This window comes from Andrena cerasifolii, chromosome 9 (assembly GCF_050908995.1).
Source record: "Andrena cerasifolii isolate SP2316 chromosome 9, iyAndCera1_principal, whole genome shotgun sequence".
Taxonomy (NCBI): Eukaryota; Metazoa; Arthropoda; class Insecta; order Hymenoptera; family Andrenidae; genus Andrena; species Andrena cerasifolii.
In genome coordinates this window covers 2,949,141-2,968,562 of record NC_135126.1, presented here as the reverse complement: position 1 = coordinate 2,968,562, position 19,422 = coordinate 2,949,141, and the positions used below count along the sequence as shown (strand labels likewise).

Here is a 19,422-nt window from a genome sequence, read left to right as displayed (position 1 = left end):
GTTTTTAAGTAAAACGATCAAACTGTACCAATGTATAGTATAGGCAGAAGTGAAGAGGAAATATATCTGGAAATGTAGTTGAATGAAATTAAATAGTAAGGTGAATGTCCCAATTTCTGCTAATGTTACTACTATAGTTGCGACAAAATAATTCTAAATTATTTTTAACTATTTTTCTTGAGCAGAAATACGGAAATTTAGAGCATTATATATTTAATTACAAATTACTAATAGTTAAACATCTTGAAATATTTTTCTTAAATAGTTTTTCAATTGGTTGATTTATTACTAAAGAATTAATCAATTACTCTGCAAATTTTCATCGCAAACAAATTTTGTACACCTTCCTTATGACGAGTTACCTCTTAAATCAGCAGAATTTGGGACATTCACCTTCTGGGATTAAAAAATAAGTAGTAGTTTCTTTTATTTTTGAGATTCTTGCAGAGTGAATTAATCTAAATTCGCTGAAATTAATGTTCTATAGCCTGAGAAGATTACGAAACTGTCTCCCATGATTTTCTATGAAAGCTTTTAATGGACTACCATATTTCGAGAATGATTCAAAATGTCACACATCTGCAAACATTCGTTGGAGTTCTAACCAAGCGAGATACACGCGACGTATTAGTAAAAGCATGTGAATTTGGAATGTTAACAGCCTTCTTCTGAACTCTAGAAGGAACTCGGGGCTATAATGTCGAACACCAAGAGCAACAGTACTTCGTAATCCGTTGCTACGGAGCGGAGGACACTGAAGCCATCAGAGCATGGAGCTCTCCGTTCGAGAACACTTAGACTCGCTACGTCAGGAAGCGGTGTTCTGAAGCAGCAGTGGTCAAGAAAGAAAGGAACAGGTGCACGTGACACCGATGCTATCTCTTAGATTTTCTTTCGTGAGATTCTTCTCGATGAGGACTTAAAAGATTCGCGATAGTGATCGTGACAGTGATCCGAGGAAAGAATGCAGGTTAGTCTTTCAGCCTAAACAACTCTTTTCTAACTGTACAAATAATCTTTTTGTATTCCCCACATCTTGAAAAATTATTCATTCCAATTTAAGTGCAGAGCCAAGAATTGGAGCTCGTTATGCAGAAAGCTATCAACCCTCAATGATCTGAGATTATTTAGTAAATTTAGTGTCAAGATTTTAATTGTTAAAGAAAAGTAGCTCTATTTTTATTGGGTATATTTTATATTTTCTTATTTATTTACAATATTCTTTAATGCGTTATTTAATAGTGAGTACTATAATTAATATTATTTTAAATCTCCCCCATGCCTTGGTAGTTTTAATAATTGTATAATGTAAGAGTTGCTCTACAGGTCGGTAATTTTTTCCAAAATAAAGATCACAAAATTATGGGGTCCGTGCTGTGTTTAACTAATTTTTTGTCAATACGAGGGTTGGTAACTTTCTACGTAAGTACTTGATTTTTGGATACTGCATACACCGCTGTTCATAATTATTAGGACACCCACACTGTGTGAAATAATTGTGAAAAACGTTGGAAATTTATCGAAGAACTTTAACAAATTTTACTCTAGGTATTTGGTACCTTAAATTAAAACCAGAAAATAAAAACGACGAAGAGTATTCGGTCTGTACGAAATTTTGTGCAAATACAGCGGGTGTCCAAATATTTATGAACGCCAGTGTATGCTCACACATTGATGTCAGAGTAGTCCTATCACGAACAAAGTGTTACACTGTAAAAAATGTTACTTTTCCCCCGAAAGAAAGAAATTGCCAGACATCGAGTGGAGACGTAAACGGTGAAGCACAGCTCGAGTGCATCGGCGAAGTGTTAATTCCGTATGACGTGCACAGCAGTGAAATGCTTAAATGGCTGCTCCGAGCATTTGAATGTGAAAATCGTGATGCGTTCATATTCCTGCGCCTCGTTTTTCCCCCAATCACCTCCCGTCCCACGGTTCGAGGCTCGTTCTGGTTCGAACGTGCGTTACATGCGCAACCCACCGATTTTGTAAATGAGACACTTTTGTTGCGGATCGAAGCATAGGTTGCGCACGGTAACGACCAAAGGGGTGCCCTCGGTTAACTGTACTCTTTTCGAGCCCGTTATCACGATTCCGGATGAATACGCTTGCGTAGACCACGATAACGATCGCGACAATTAAAGGAATAGTTTACCTCTTTTGTGAAAACTGAATGGAGTGATTGCGTGAAGTGTGAACGTGGTGACTTCACACTTCGCAGAGCGCAAGTAAATTACATGGGGTAATTTGGTAATTTATGCACGCTATTATAGCACAGAATTGTGATTTAATAATATAAGGTGTAGTTAAGGGGTAATGCCACTGTAGAGCCCGGAAAGGCAGCTTGATTTTAAGATTTTTTTTTATGCGAGTATAGTGAATGGAATTCAAAATTTGTTTGAAGGCCTCTATTCTACATACCTTGAAGTATGATCACAATTTAATTATTTTTTTTTAATACAAAATGACGACGCCACAGCTCAGCAAAAGGAGCTTTTTCTGAAAAAAAAACAGTGTTCCGCGACCGGAAAGATTTCTCCTTCAATTTTTGACTTAGAACAAAAAACCGGAAATTTTTGAGTCCTATATAAGATTATCTCGGGAAGTACACGAGGAAATTAAAAAATATTGAATTTTGTAAGAATGGTGCGTGATTGAACAAAACACGGAACTGCCACACCCTCGAAATTGTTGAGACGTTCTGTTCAACCGTGTACCATTCTTACAAAAAACAGTATTTTTTAATATACTCGTGTACTTGCAGTGATAATCTTATATAGAACTCAACAATTTTTTATTTTTTGTTCTGGGTAAAAAATTGAAAGAGAAATCTTTCCGGCCGCGGGACACTGTTTTGCAAAAGAAGCTTCGTTTGTTGAGCTGTGGCGCCGGCATTTTGTATTAAAAAAATTAAACAAAAAATTGGGATCATACTGGAAGGTATTTACAATAAAAGGCTTCAAACAGTTTGTGTATTCCATTCATTATACTCGCTTAAAAAATTCTCAAAATCAGGCTGCTTTTCCGGGCTCCACAGTGGCATTGCCCCTTAAAATTCATAGTGAGAGTGAAAACCTTTGTTATGGCACTGCACAGAGGAAAGAGATTGTACGAGCGTTAGAACAAAACATTCGAAAACAATGACATCTCCTACAAGGAATTAATTAGGCGCGGCATTGCAGTAAATGGGGCACACCTTGGCTATTAATTTTTTCGCGATCACAAAGTGCGATTAGCGTGCAAGTAACTGCATGTAGGTACCTCTAACACGATTGAAATATAAACCCCAACCTATTTTCCGCTTTTTATCACCAAATTTTGAAGAAATTCTTTCACAAAACTATATTCATTTTAAATTCAGTTGGAAAATTTTTCAAATAAATTAAGATTATTCTGCACCTTGAAAACTTGATATTTCCTAGGTCATCAATCGATTTCAGTAATCGAAGAGTTAACAATACTAGACCATGCAACTCGCTTTCGAACAACTAATATTTCCTAGCACATATGTACTGAACTGTTTCCTACACACCTATATTCTTCCCTTGGCCACAAAACTCTGCACCCTCATTTTATCTTATTATTTAATTGAGGTATTTAATGGAAAAAGGGCACATGGGCGTTTAAATCGACTCAGGTATATGTTATATATATACCTGAGTATACTAAGGACATTATTTCTCTCGCGTTTAAATTAGCTGGACGCTGTTTTGTTACGTAGCGTGATCGACACGCAGCTACGTAGTCGCTGAGCGTTCGCGCTGCCATGCTAACGTGCAATAAGAACTTTTGTTTCATATAGGATTTTGTATAAGCAAGGAAATATGGAAAGTGAGACAAGTAACGAATCCGCAAGAAAAGAAGCTAATTTAGGAAAGAAAAAATTGATTTGTAAGATAGTTTACTGTAAAGAATCGAAGAAACTAATATTTACTCAAAACATTGCATTTTTATGCTTCATTTTGTATTTCTTATTTAAACAATGTATAAAAAATGTGTAACTAAGTATGTAAACAAAAGTATATTTAAATAACTAAACAAAGAAGCAATTTGGTTACGAATTTAAAAGGGCACAAAAACCACTTGCTTGAAACTTACAAATAAAGACACGTATCACTTTCAAATCATGATTTCTGTTTTCAGAACGTTTGAAGGACACGGTAACTACATCCTTAAAAAAATTGGATTTAATTGCATTACTTTTTATTAAGTTATTCTATAATGGAAACATTAAAATCGATTTTCTTGAAATGGCATTTTGACGTGTGTGCCCTTTTTCCATCAAATCCCTCAATTATAATCCAAGAGTCCTTTTCTTAATACCAAATTCATTTTATTCCATTCTTTCTTCCGTAATCAAACTTCCGCCGCACTCCTGCACGCTCACTTCGATCACGTTTAATCCCCGAGTAAACAAATAAATTAAAATAAAAAGTTTCATGCATCGTTACCGTGCAGGGTCACCCTGCACCAGGGCGAACCTTGCGCATTCCACGGATCTGCTGCGGTCGCGGTGTAATAATTCACAAATTGCGCAACCGTTGCATCGCGATGCACCCGGCAAGGGGCGCCTGCAAGAGAGCTGCATTCCTATATGCGCCGCGAGAGCGTTCCGCTTCTTCGACGTGTAGAAGGCCGCGCGAGATAAGTCAAAGAAACGTTTCTCGGTTCGAAAGATGTCCGCCGAGATGGAGGCTGTGGCCGAGGTGAATCGTGAGTCGGATTCGTGAAATCGCCGACGGTAGGTCCGCGGGAAAAAACAAACCCCCACTGTCTAGCTGTACCCGCGTCTCGAGCAGACTCCGCGGAGATACGCGATTCGTCGCGACCACTTAGAAAGTTGCCGATTTGCTCGTGATAACTGTGCGAGCAAGAATTCCCGATTTCTGTGGGGAATGTAGGAAGTCGGTGATTCTATTGTGATGACTACGCGATCGGAGAATGTAGGAAGTTGGTGATTCTGCTGCGATAGCTTTGCGACAGCGTAGAAAAAGATATTTCCTGCTAAAGATGCATTTTAATATTTAGAATATAAAATGTTCTTTTTTTTTTGGGAGATCATTGAAACCTAATCGATGAAGAGCACTTACAGAGAGGCTGTCCAGGTTATTAGCAACCTTGGCTCGTGTAATTTTCTAGCAATGAGGAAACGCTGGACAATCATTAAACTTGTCCTCGGTAATCAAACGTCCATCAACACGAGGAAGCTGATGGCATTTATTTGTCCACTCGGATGATTCTAGTTTCGACTTCTCGTATACACGTGTAACGAATCGCAGCTTCGGTTACGCGTATCCTGCTGTCAACGTGAACCATAATTTGTGTGACTACCAATCAAACGGTAACGTCTCTTTTACTCCTTTTTTTCTGCTAATAACTGTATTGCCATCGATCATGGCAGGTTGTTGGATAGATGCTGCTGAGCGAGCATTCATAATTGTGACGGAAAAAATTACTGCACATCAGCACCCCTGGTGCACTAATACCCACTAATCATAGGATATTTACGAATACAAAGTACCCACAAGTGCTACTGGAAGTCATTATCACAGCTTCTTCTATTACGCTTTCAAGATTAAACTGACTCACTCTAACCACTCATTCGCATCTCAAAGCAGAAAATTTACGTCCCATGGAGATAATAAAAATTAGTCAACATCTGCTTCGAATCAGAAATCCGTTCTCCATCGAAGCAGCAATGTGCGCTTTGTCTTAAGGGGTATTTGCGGGTTTGACGCCTAAAAATGACACACAATTATTAGGATTTTTTTCTGAATAACTGTACAGAATATCTTGATGAAAGTTTTTGCATTTTATTAATCTATGGTTGCGCTGTAACTTCCCGTTTTTATATTGTCATAAAAAAGTTATGTCGTTTTTATAGAAGGCGGAGGAAAATCAAAAGTCACCTTCATGTTTTGGCCAGATTATCTCGACTTTCGACCACTGTAGCATCGGAAATCGAAAAATCTGATGGTTCTTTAAAGCTTAGGCTTAAAACTAGTTTTTGAATAAAAAGTTACGATCTTCGCCTATTTTTAAAACCTATTTTCTTCAATTAAAAAAAAGAAATCGGTAAGTATTTGTGGGATCCACTAGATTGAAGTCATACAAAAGATAACGCAAAAAGTTCTACACAAAATGACGTCTATTTTTCTTTTAATCGTGCACGCCAGTTTGAGAAACGTTGTTTCGAGAAAAACACGCATTTCCCTTCAATACCGAGCGTAGATCGCACGACCTGCTTTGTTTCTCAACGATATAACTTCGAAAATATTTCGAATTTCTATATGAAACTTTAACTGAACATTCTTTAGATGATATACTGTCGATTTCAATATAAAAGAGATTAATTTTCCGAAACTTCAAACTCACAAATACTCCTTAAAACAAACTCATTCAACTAACACCTAGCATCTAATTCCACATGGGAGAAAAAGAGTTACTCGTCCTCTCTGTTAAGCAACCGATTAAACCCCCAGCTACGTTCAATCAGAAAATGAAGAAGAACCCAAGATTCGACATAGATTCCGAGTAAAAATCACGATTGCGCCCCAATCAGGAGCACACCTCGATCGCCGAGCTGCAATTTCGGCGACGTCTTTGCTCGAGAAATTAATCGATCACTGGACGGGTTAATTGGCACGGACAGACTCGGTCGCAAATTACCTCGCTGTTTCTCGGGCTCGTGTTCGACGATGAACGCGGGCACGGCGGTGACCATTTGATAATCGGCCTCTGCGACGTCCTGCTCCTGCTCCTGCTTCGGGGCGAGCAACGCCTGCATGGCGCTCGCGTCCCCGCAGCTTCTCCTGGAGTACTTCGTCCTCGAGACCCTCAGCAGAGCGGCTGGGCTGATACCTTGGCAGTTATCCCGGGGCGTCGACGTCCCCGGTGGCTCGTCCAGGGTCGTCGGGCTCGACAACGAGAGAGCGACGTCGTCGGCGCTGTGGCGCCTCGACTTCGACAGCCGCTTGAACATCCTTCCACCTGGAATCAGAGCAAGTTCAGCAATGTTAGTGGAATTCAATTAAATTGATTGATAGTTCGTGGAATTAGAGGCGCGGAGAAATTGAAGGAAACTATGATTGGTAAAAATGCATTACAGGATTGTTAAGTGGAAAATGGATTATTATGAAGCAAGAAATGGAGGTCGCTATATTTTGCACAGTGTGCGAGGGATTTGGACGAGATTGAAATATGATGTAGTTTATGTGAAATTAGGGGGGGTTTAAGTCATCACTTTGCTGCTTTCGAATTTCTTTCAAAAATGCAGACTATCGGAGTTTGATATTCTTGTCTGTTTTCGTGAAAAGTGGTTCTTATAAATAAATTCATATCTCTCCCATTGTCAACTGCGTGGAGTTCGTTTTTCTTTCATTTGCATTCAGAAGCATTTGCCTTGCTGTAGAAACAGTCACTTTAAAAATAACTCCACAACAAGTAATGAAAAATCACGTTACACCTACATTGTGTCAGTTCGCCAGCCCATTCAACTCAAATAATGTTTACGAACCAAATCAACAAGTAGACGTTCCAACCGAACAAAGCATAGAAGCTCAATCCAGTAGAAATAATTGAACTTCATAGCAAAATTAATATCCTAATTCCATAAGAATTTCAATTAAGAAAAATAATGAAACAGAGACGTCGATTACACCACATTAGCTACCAGCATCAGGGCAGAACCGATCCGCCATGTTAGCGTTCGCTGGAACTTTTATAGGGCTGGAATTTTGCCCTCATTCGATTTCAGCTAACGGTCACGTACGTCGGGAGCCGTCGATTGCAGGTCAAATTCTTCGGGACGGAATGCGCCGCGATGGAAGGAATGGGTGCTCGCTTGAAATTTAGCTCGCCTCTAAAAACCGACCGCGTAAAAACGCCAACGAAGAGGCCGCGTATTCGTTGCAACGTGGCTGCGTCTTCGATCCGCAAGTTTCCAAGTACGATTTACCGTTCAATCCTTCTGGACGGTTCACGCAGCCGATACTCCCGTGGCTTTTTGTGGTTCGAAGGGGGCAGCAATGAACTCGACATAAATCACCGACCGACTGGAGCCGCGACGATGAAATCCATCCGAAAGAACAATAACGCGTCTGTCGTACCTCGTGCGCCCTGCATTGCGGTAAGCCGAATATTCCGCGCGACGATTTCAGAAAAAGAGGGGATACTCTATGCAAAATTGGAGGGTAAATTGGTATTCTTAGGCCGTGTTGTTGTTATATATACTTATTCGTGTTTCTGTGGAAAGTTTGGCTGTGACTCTTTTGGGAACTCGGGGATAGTCTTCGTCGAAATTAGTTCTCGAACTTTGATAACCGAGAAGTTGAGGTTTTAGATTTTAGAGAAAGTAAAGTACCTAATATTTTCTAATTGATTACTTTAAATTTTAAACTATTTCCATTAAATACTACGCGGAAGTAGCCCCTCGCATGAACAATTCTTGATAGAAGTAGCAAACTCTTTTCGTAAAATAATAATCGTGCGCCCTTATTTGATTACGTTGAAAATGACAGCCACTAGCATCGACGACACCTTTCACGGCACTTCTCCTTTTCCAAGCTCAATAGGAACTTATTTTACAGCGAAACTTACTGTCTCGATACGTTTGAAGCTAATCAGCATAAAAAGGTAGATGCTCGCCGATTAAGGCGAATCCATTTAACGGCACGGCGATACAGAGAAGCTGCGCACTTTTTCTCCGATCATTTGCTTGTTCCCCACCAGTCGTTTCTCTCCTCGATACCGCGCACCCGTATAAGCTTCGTCATAAAGCTAAGAGAGCAAGAACCTATTCAATGAACTTCGAAGGTCGTGTCGAATGCAACGACCCGAAGGCGAGACCGACACGGAGCCACGCCACCGGCGATCGCAGAAATATTAATGTTTCGTCGTTGCACGCCACTCTAATTAGACTATCGTGAATGTGAGAATTCAAGGGGAATTCCGTGCGCAACCTGGGCTCACGTTTCCTGCGCGCACTGCTGCTTCGATATACGCGTGCTTCTTCTTCAAAATTTTGATCGGACGTTTTGATTTTTTCTATAATTTTTTAGTATATGAGAAAGTATTGACACAGAGGGAGTATGCGAGAAGTAGTTGACGAAATTCTGAATATTTTGAATGAAGGTAACTTGACAGTTGGGATGCGAAGGTGTTTTTGGATTTTAAGGTGATTTGTTTAGTGAAATGCGAGTTGATGAGGAGAAACTAGTTTAGGTACATGTTTTAGAAGATTTTTAATCACATGATATGATATTAGCAGAAATTTAAATTTGTACTGACTTGAAGCGTAATGTAGGATGTTATGTTAAGTGATGAGTAAGATGTGGAGCACTAATGTCACGCTGACAGAAGACTAAGATCCATGAATTTTCAGGAAAAAGTGAAACTGTGTAGGTTTTTTTTCAAATGGAAGTAAAAAGGTCACGTGTGTTTGAGGCTGCATCGTGTTTCTATATTAAAAGTATTTATCGCTAAAAGCACCTCCGTTTTAGAGCAAGAACGAATCGCTACATTCACCACAAATTGCAACCAGTGGTTGAGAAATAATGAAAAAAAAAGTGGGAAGAAGAAATCCTCGGTTGCCCGCCATATTCCTTAACTATCAGGTTAATTAATGAAGTTGGAATTTCGACCGTAAAATTTTTTTTTTTAAAAATTAAAACATGTTTCGGCGCACAGTTTCGGTCAATTAAAAGAATAAAAGCTAATTTGCAAATATAAGAAGTATCATCTTCCGACGTTTCGGTGAATATTTAGACCTTTATCAAGGAAAGTTTGAATAACTAAATACTGCGTATGCTTATATGTAACATGCTTGATAGAAGCATACGCAGTATTTAGTTATTCAAACTTTCCTTGATAAAGGTCTAAATATTCACCGAAACGTCGGAAGATAATACTTCTTATATTTGAAAATTAGCTTTTATTCTTTTAATTGACCGAAACTGTGCGCCGAAATCATATGTTTTTATCAGGTTAATGATTAGTATATATTTATCGAGTCTTTTTCAGCGTAGAAAGAGAAATGCAACTTCGCATACAGCAAATTTTAATTCCTATCATGAGCTCAAATAAAACGTATCGAAAAACAAATAAACAGAGTAGGTATGCTAATCATTAGCTCCGTACAGATTATTATCAATCTTTTAGATTCCTCTCCCAATTTACATAATTCGCGAGCACAAGGTTCACGATACATATACTCAGAATTTCCAACCATTAATCTGCCCTCCATAGTTAAACTGTCCTATCTACCATTTTTTTATTTCTTGAGATATGTTGAAATATTTGAAGTCCCACACGTCTTTTACCTTTTGAGAAAAATTAGAAAACTCTACGTGCTTCGTAAAGATTTATAAACAGTCTAATGTATTCAACCTAACTTTTTTCCAAATGGTTAAAAATATCCTATCTAAAACAATGAATTAATTGGTACGTTAATAATACATCACCTACCGGTAAACCTATTAAAAAAATGATATTAGGCTGTTACGAAATAATGACAACATGTTTTAATTTGAATGAAGGAAAATAAGGGCGGTGCAAAGTAAATGATAAAGCTTCAGTTTTCTCGGTTGCTTCAAAATGTTAGATAGGACATTTTAACTAAAGAGGGCGGTAATACACTTCACTAAAAAATTCAAACACAAATACTTATTCGACAGAAAACAAAACAGAATCCCAGAGCCAATACTTCCCAATGTCCTGCAGTGCATAAATTACTTTCCTAACAGAATTAAATTTCCTCCCAGAAAACATTGCCAAAAACATTCCCACAACCCGAAGACACTACAACCAGCCACCATTAATAACACACAAGCAAGTAAAATTCTCCAAGACACACGTACCACAGTCCGCTAACACTATATCTACCCAAGAATTAGGTGGTCACGCTGAAAGGAGCACTCCAGCCGAAAGAAGCACTCGTGCCAATTACTCCATCACCGACAGGTCTTCACGCTAATTAGCACTCCCGGTGGGATATGGTGGCGGATGTTGGCCAAACACTCTAGGAACACCCAGTACATGCAACTCCACAGACTTATCGATATTAATAGCAACACCTCAACGGGCAGCCGTGGCGAAAACGAGCGAAAAACGTCGGTCAAGAACGCGCCGCGAGGTCGCGGCCGGCACAACGTGTCCCATGTAACAGTGCCATTACGCCGATCGCGGGATATTATTTTCGAACGGCGGTAGCACGACCACGTGGAGAGCAATTAACTTCTCTCTCTCTGCTGGCCGGCCACGAAGGCCGCTCGCTATTATTTATTTTCCCTCGCCAAGGTCCTCTGGTTCGTTCTTGGGCGACGCGCTACGCTGACTCCGGAGGGTCTATGCACGCGAGGACCGAGAGGGAGGCGAGAGATCACCAACACAGAGCAAACAGGCGACATCCAACAATCTTCCTCGGTGTGAACGCACTGTTTTCCGCTTACCACCCACGCAAGTCTCGGCTACTTCTTCGTGGCTACTCTTTACATCCTTCGTTTCCGTCTCGCGTCATATTGTGGGTGGAAGGAGTATAGTGACGTATGGTGAAATGGATATGTCTCTTGAGGCCAGCTCGAGTCGACTGCAAAGCGATGGCCTCGGGGGTAAAAGATGTGGAATGTGTTTTTTGATATTCTTTATGGGGGCTTGTTGATTTGAAATTGGGATTGGAATTTGGTGCATTTTCAGGTTTGCGGGAGGGATGTTGGAACGGTACGTGCTCCTGGGGTGTTGATTGGTAGAGGGGGTGATGGTGATTTTAAATCCTGAAGATTTTAAGTTTGGTTTGTAAGTTATAGTTAAGTTGGTATAAGTTACCAGATGTGCTCTTTGAAAGTGATTACGGGGTGGTGTTTGCTTGGACACATTAATCTTGTGTTAATGAATTTTGCTAATTATCTGGTAGGATTTTACACGTTTGGAGTTTGAGTAAATCCTTTCGTAGGTAAGTTATATGGTTTTGTGGAAGGGTTGAAGGATGTCATCGACTTTTGTGAAGAAATGGAGCAGAGATAATAAACTTAATAAAATGGAGCTCACATTCATAATACAAACTATATAGATTTTACACGTTTGGAGTTTGAGTAAATCCTTTCGTAGGTAAGTTATATGGTTTTGTGGAAGGGTCGTAGGATGTCACTGACTTTTGTGAAGAAATGGAGTAAGATAATAAACTTAATAAAATGGAGCTCAGATTCATAATACAAACTATATAGGAACACGCGTATCTTCAATCCCGAACTCGGAAATTCAAAAAATTCTGAAACTTTGTGAATATGTAGGGAATTTCCTTCTAATTACAACTCAATTTTTCTTCGCTGCCCAAACTCACTCTGAGGGGGTGTAATTGACCCTTGAAAATCCAGTTATTTCTCGATATTGTGCTATAACTCGTGAACTGTAAAATAAATTTCTTACCAAATAATAGATCTAATTAAAAGAAGTAACTTTTGTCTTGAAACTTTTTTCCCATCTCTTACAGTTCGCGAGTTATAACACAAAATCGGAAAATAGCCGAATTTTCAGGGGTTAATTTCACCCCCTTCGAGCGAATTTGGGCAGCAAACAAAAATTGCATCGTAATCAGGAAGAAATCCCCTACATATTCGCAGAGTTTCAGAATTTTTTGAATTTTCGGGTTCGGGATCTTCCCTTGTGAGTATTCTACTCATCTTCTCAAACGAAGTTCCCCGAGTTCTGTCTCGCACTTGCAATTAGATACGAAATGTAATTATTATTAATACTCTGCAGTTCAATGCCAATCTCATATTTTCCAAAGCCTTCCCCCATTTCTTCACAGCAAGAAGAAGTCATAATACCTTCCACAGAACCATGCAACTTTCGCCCCCAAAAAGCTTCTCTCAAGTTCCAAAAATGTACGCATCACTTTAAACAAGTAGCAAATTCAAAGACAAACGACAAATGCCAAAAAAACCTCAATAAACAGATTAGAAGACCAGTACGCCCAATCATATTACCAGCTTAATTGTGCCTTAAGCGAGTCACTACACTTCTTCCACCACAATAAGCAACTTGAGCTCCCTCTCAGACAGCCATGCAGCACCAGCAAAATACAGTCCCCTGTCGCAGACTGGTTCGTAACCGTTCGTCTTTCGATGCGCTCAATTAGCCCGATGAGCGAGAAGAAAGCGAACGCCCGCCTTCTCTTCGTCTTCCTCTGGTTGCATGCTTCATCATCGCGCGCTCCGTCCCTCCTTTCGTTCCCCAACGCGCAACGCTCTCCCGGTGCAGAGGAGTGCTCGTCGGTTTTGCTCGTAAATTAACCGTTTTGCAGTGAAAGTGGCCTGATTTTATCAACGAAATCGCCGTCCAGGAAGGGGCTCCTTTAACGAGACCAAGAGGAATTCGCTGGTGATTACCGGACGTCCCGTGAAACGTCCCGTTCTCTTAAAGTGACGCTCGTCGATCACGGTGTGCTCGATATTCAACAACGTAGGGGCAACAGTTCTAAATAACTGGGTCGCATAAGAAATCGTAGGTGGCAGGTTCGAGGCTTCATGTGGTAGACTTGGAAGGTAGGAGACTATCGATAGGCATGGACAGTTGGGCGTTTCTCTTTGTAAATACTATACCTATGTGATGTTTAGGTAATTGGGGTAATTAGGTGATTTGTTAGGTTGTCAGGGATCTTGATGCATCTTGAGGTGTTAGAAGGTAGGTACTTCTATGTGCGTGTTGGTATTAGGGCGTCTTCCAAAATGACACTTACAAGGAAACGTTTTTAGGTGTCCACCTGCGATAGGGTGTCCCTTAAAATTGAAGGTGAGATACAATGTTGGGATGCCCGCTAATTTTATTCCTTTTGGTGTGCTAAGTACCTAAGTATGCAAAATTTCGGCACAATCGGATTATTCTGAAGCCTGTCTCAAGAAGCTTAAAGTTACGATGTACTATATTTTTTTTTATTTCTTTTTATTTTGTCTCCACCTTTAGAAAATAATCGTTCAGTTGAAACAGAGGTTCGTGGAAGGCACAAATATTTTACCGCCATAGTCCAAAGAGTGGAGACATGGAAAACTTGTACCACCTTTGTTCTTCCACCACGAATAGGTATCTTAACAATATTATCGATATATTTTTAAATATCAATAAGTTATCAATAAGATATCGATAATCCATAGTCCCAACCCCAGTTCCATCACACATTTGCTTACATACAGGGCTGCATATTTAAAAAGCAGCTGTTTGCAAGAGTTTGTTTCGTTTGAAACTTTGAGTCTCTTGAGGCAGGGTTTAGAGTTGTTTAATCAAGCCGAAATATTGCACACATATTTACCACACCAAAGGGAAATAAATCGGGGGGGTCTGGGATCGAATTCTTAAATTTAAAAAAGCTCATTATAAGGGACACCCTACCCTGCGGTTGCTTTGGTTTTTGGATTTGTTTTAGAGGACCGAAAAATAAGATCTAAGTGTCTTTTTATTTCTCAAAGTCCATAACAAGAGGTACAAAAGTTCCTGTGGCTAGTTTAAAGAATATTATAACATTGTGTTGAATAAAATTTGATATTTTCATATTCATCATAACTTGCTGTATGGATGATGTTTCTGTTGTCAATCACATTTGTACCTCTTCATTTCACCCCTTCGATATTCAAACGGGTCAAAATAAGAAGACACGATTTTTTTATTTTTTAGTCCTCTAAAACATATCCAAGAACCGAAACAATCGGAGGGAGACACCTAAAAAAATCTTCTTGTTAGATGGTGGGGTGATACTAGTACCTACGTATATATCGACCTTCTAATATTTCCATATTACGATAGAATAGAATCTGGAATATTCAACTACAACATGGGAGAAAATTCCACCTTTCCTTTTGCGAAATAACTTAAAATCGCGTAAAAACAAAGATCCCCTTATCGCAAGCTGCACCGCGCTCAAAAAACGCGGCCAACGGGAACATGAATTCCTCGTGCACCTTACATTTTTCAGTCCGAAATGGCATGCATCGTAAAGATACGGAAGAGAGCCATAGAGTCTTAGATACGATCCATAATGACCGCAAAAATGAGTCGTAAGAGTCTCTGAGAATACCTATACGTATTACGGGGCATAAAGAAGTTTCGTTTATCGTTGAAAATGTTCCACGCCGCGGAGGGTGGGGTACCTGATTCGACCCGTCGTTTCATTAAGGAACGCATTATCGATCACAATGTAGATTATGCTTTACAAGATCGCGCGGGGCTGAACTGTTGCCAAGTGTAAAGAGAAAACTTGGAAACGAGACCAGCGTTCGGCCGGTCGCCGTAATGGCCCGGCGCACTTTCAATTTTCATTTTTCTGCTTTTCAATTACGAACACGCTCGCGTGGTACCTACCACCGACTGTCGGTTTCGATCCCCTTTCGTTGGCGTGTTTCGTCCCGGCGATTTCGCGACGCAACGGCGCATGCATTGAAAAACCGTGCCTCTCCGCTCCGAGAGCACAGCCTCGAATTAATTCGCGCGCGATTTTTTTCAAGCCCCTCGACGCGCTGCGCGAAACACCGCGGAGGATCGAAGAATCGATCGATCGAGGTGCTGGCTGTGGAACGAAACGGAGGGGATGGTTTGTTCGATGGCTGCGACTTTGGGAGGCGCGTGAATTGGGGCGTATTTACGTGTGATCGTTTTGTGATTCAGGATTCGCAGTTTTGATATACTTAGTGGAGGAAGTGGTGGTTTGAAAGGGATAGGAAATTTGTGGACGTATCAGAATGTAAGCTGATAGTCCTGAAAGTGTCTAGTGTGAAGAAGTTCCTTGACGATTGCTTTCTTAATTTTGTCATTTTGTCACACTTTCGCGCTTTGAATTCGAAGCATATTTGTCGACGGGGATTCATTTCATCTGTGAAGTATGTAAGAACAAATATCAAAGAGGAAAGAGGTATGGAATAAATAAAAAATTTAAGAGGAAAGTATTATTAGAAAAAGCAAGTCACTTCAGAGTTTTCAAATTTAAATGGTTATTTATTTTTCGACCCCTTCAAAATCTTTGAGAGAATGAAATCTTATTTTCACAAATTACTAGATCCTTTCCAATATGGTAAAACAAACGGTGCACCGATATACAAAGAGAATAGGAGTTGCAGGTTTATAGATTTCATTTTCGAACAACATGGCTTGTATTTGACCAAGAATTAGTGACATACCGACAAACCGAAACTACGCCTACGCTTCCTGTATCTTTCTGAGATGGGTTACAACTTCTACTAACGTGGGAGCAATCTGTAATGTGTTAACATACCAACGAAGTGTTCATCCTAACTATGATAGTATAAACTAGCACTTCTCAAGCAATCTCGACATTTTTAAACGAATTAGGGAATTTTCATTAACATTGAACTTTATAAATAGATCAATCTTCTCAGAGTAATAGGATTGTTTAACCCAATAGAATCTGAAATCGTTTACTAAGCAGTGCTGGACCTAGTTCAAACGAACCTCCCAGACATACCTGCTGCAGCTTAAATCAATGCCACGTTCCCATTTTATTATTTCTTGTAATAAAATAAAAGAATTTATAATCCGCAGGAGCAAGTGAATACTGATGCTTAGAACTATTCTACTTTTACCACATCACTAAGGCACTATATTATTGTCCATTCCGAAGTCTCCTAGCAAAATGAATAGATAGGGTAAAGGACCCAATTACTGACACCTAACCAATTACTGTCACCTTAAGCTATTTTACTTAAAATAACGAATAAATAAACGTTGTAAAGTCATACACAAAAGAATTATGTAATTCAACCTATAATCTATGCTATAGATTATATACTATAGTTTATTTATTCGTTATTTTAAGTAAAATAGCTTAAGGTGACAGTAATTGGTTAGGTCTCAGTAATTGGGTCCTTTACCCTATGTAAAATATGTCAAAATAAAATTTTTACCTGGTCAATCTACTCCCAGATAAATTAAGGATCAAAGTATTAAAACGTCAAGGTACGAACATCCATCCAAGCTTCTTAACGCAATTCCGCGACACGAATCGTTTTCGGAAAAATCGTCGATCATCGTTCGATGGTCAACAAAGTCACCACACGTCAGAGTCGGTGCTTGTTCCTTATCAGAAGGCCAACAAGTTAGGAGCTGCTCCTACCAAGAAGACGCAAAATTCTTGGCCCCCTGGCCCGCCAATTAACGCATATAAAAGATAATCGTGAGGACTCGTTAATTCGCGCGGAAACCACCTGTCGCCCGCTGGAAGAAGCGTTTCTTGCGCAGGATGCTGGTAGGACGACGTGTGACCGGTCCCTTTAAAACGTATATCGTGGGATCGCGACCAGCAGCGGCCGCGAAATCAACGCACTGCATCTTTGGCAGGGTTGGACATGTTCACGACACTTTTTCGTCGTACCAGAACACAGGATGAGGATTATAATTGCGTACGACGGTAGGGTTTTAGGTGGCGACGGGCTTCGAGACACTTCCAATCACTTGCAACGTGTGACAAATACAGCAGGGCTGGGGAAAATTTGAAATAGTTTCAGACACAATACTAAAAACCGAAATATTTCCATAAGCAAATACAGTTTGAAAATACTATTTTATTTAATGCTTAAATAAAGTACTGATTGAAAATACTATTTCAGTTAAGGTTTATATCAACTACCATTGGAAAATAATATTTCCTTAATTGCTTAAATCCTGAGCAAATATTATTTACTATTTACACTCGGATTCAAATATAGGAAATAGGGAATCGAAAGTAGGAGATACAAATTTCAAGACCAAACAGATCTCACAAATGTCGCTCGCTACCTTCTTAAGATTACATATATTTAGGTAAATATTTCTTGCAAATATTTCTGAACGCAGATACATTTTTTGCGTTGTCAGTCAGTCAGTCATTATTTGAAATACTAAATAGATATTGTTTGAAATATTATTTTCTTATAATTCAATGAAATACTTATTTCACAATAGTATTTGTACGAGTTAGTATTGAAATATATATTTGAAATACTATTTTGTCATGTAACTACTATTTCGAAGAAAAGTTTATTTGTCAAATCCTGTGTTACTTGTTACGAATTAAAACAGTTAAATATTTGTTTATATATTTATTTATTAGTAAACTGGTGTCCCTCTTTGTGAGTCACGACATTTAAGTCATTTAAATTTGAGATAGGGATTTCGGTAGCTGGAATATAATTATGTTAGCACGAGAGAACTTGTTCGCTTGAAACAGAAATGTGAACTGGCGCACCGCGCTGAAAAATTCCTATTTAAATGGTGGGTGGAGAGGTTTCACCCTCTACCCTCGAATGTCCAAGATGGAGGACAGACCCAAACATTCCCACGATCCAACGTACATCGCTGACAAAGTCCAGACATTGGCATCGGCGGAAAGACATCGCAACGTAGCCTTGAAAATCTTTGGTTGTCGCGATTTCGAGGACCGCTCTTGTACCCGAGGGTTGCGGCCTAGTCTCTCGCCAGATGAGCGCGCCAAGCTCGAGGGAGGTCTGTACCGAGGTTGTACAGTAAAATGCCCGGCCAACACTCGGGACTACGTCCGGATCTTCTCACTAACCTTTCCCTGACCTGGCCATTCGTTACGCAGGTAACACACTCGAAGAAATAAAGGTATTTATTTCTATTTATCTACTTCAAAAAATTATTTTCCCCAGCCCTGAAATACAGTTAGTCAAAAAAGTATCCGTCCACTCTATATGTGACATATTTTACATATTAATTCGACTTCGAAGTCAGAATTCGTAATTCTAATTCACATTAATGTAAACCTTGATTAATATACTTTTCTTGTGGGAGCATTCAATTAAAATATTGTACATAGTTTATTTAAAAATATATTATCCGTTGAAGCAGCGAAGATCGCGTAGAAAAATATTCACCCAAATTCAATGTTTAATTTATAAAAACGTAATTGCAGTACGTTAATATTCTTTTAATATTCCTGCGATTTTATTATAAGCTTTAATCTGTTATGCATAGATTGTTGGGTTTACCTTATTCCATTCGTCTATCAAAATTTATTTGAGCATTTCTGTGGTAAATGGTACTAACTAAAAATATATTAATCAAGGTTTATGCTAATGTAAATTGTAACAGATAATTCTGAATTTAGCATTACTTAACTAATTGTATTTCAAATCACTACAAACTTTGAATATTATTTGAACCTCAGAAATATTAAAAACCTTGATGGATTCTGTGAAAACTTTGGTAATTTTTATGAAAGTCGAGTAAACATGTGGGATTAGAAAATTAGTGTAAAAAATAAAGAAGAACGTAGACTGAACTCCCATCACTACTTTTAGACGAAGAAAATTTCTTGGAATGCGAAACTGATGCATGTGATTTTGAAGTGTATTAACTAGGAATAATGTAAACCGCACCTACGTGTCCTTGAACATTTAACCCTTCGTTGACACACCTCCTTTTTCG

The 19,422-nt window shown here is 39.2% G+C and overlaps 1 protein-coding gene across 3 annotated transcripts in view; it reads right to left on the bottom strand.

Annotated features, from left to right (window-relative positions):
- LOC143373480 (uncharacterized) overlaps nt 1–19,422 on the bottom strand; it is a 126,275-nt gene that overhangs the window by 13,654 nt on the left and 93,199 nt on the right. For all 3 annotated transcript variants that reach the window (XR_013086472.1, XM_076820789.1, XM_076820790.1), the window contains exon 3: nt 6,670–6,990. Coding sequence is in view for 2 of the 3 variants with exons in the window: in XM_076820789.1 (XP_076676904.1) it covers nt 6,670–6,982 (313 nt within the window). In the remaining variant the exon portion in view is untranslated. The remainder of the gene's footprint in view (nt 1–6,669; nt 6,991–19,422) is intronic.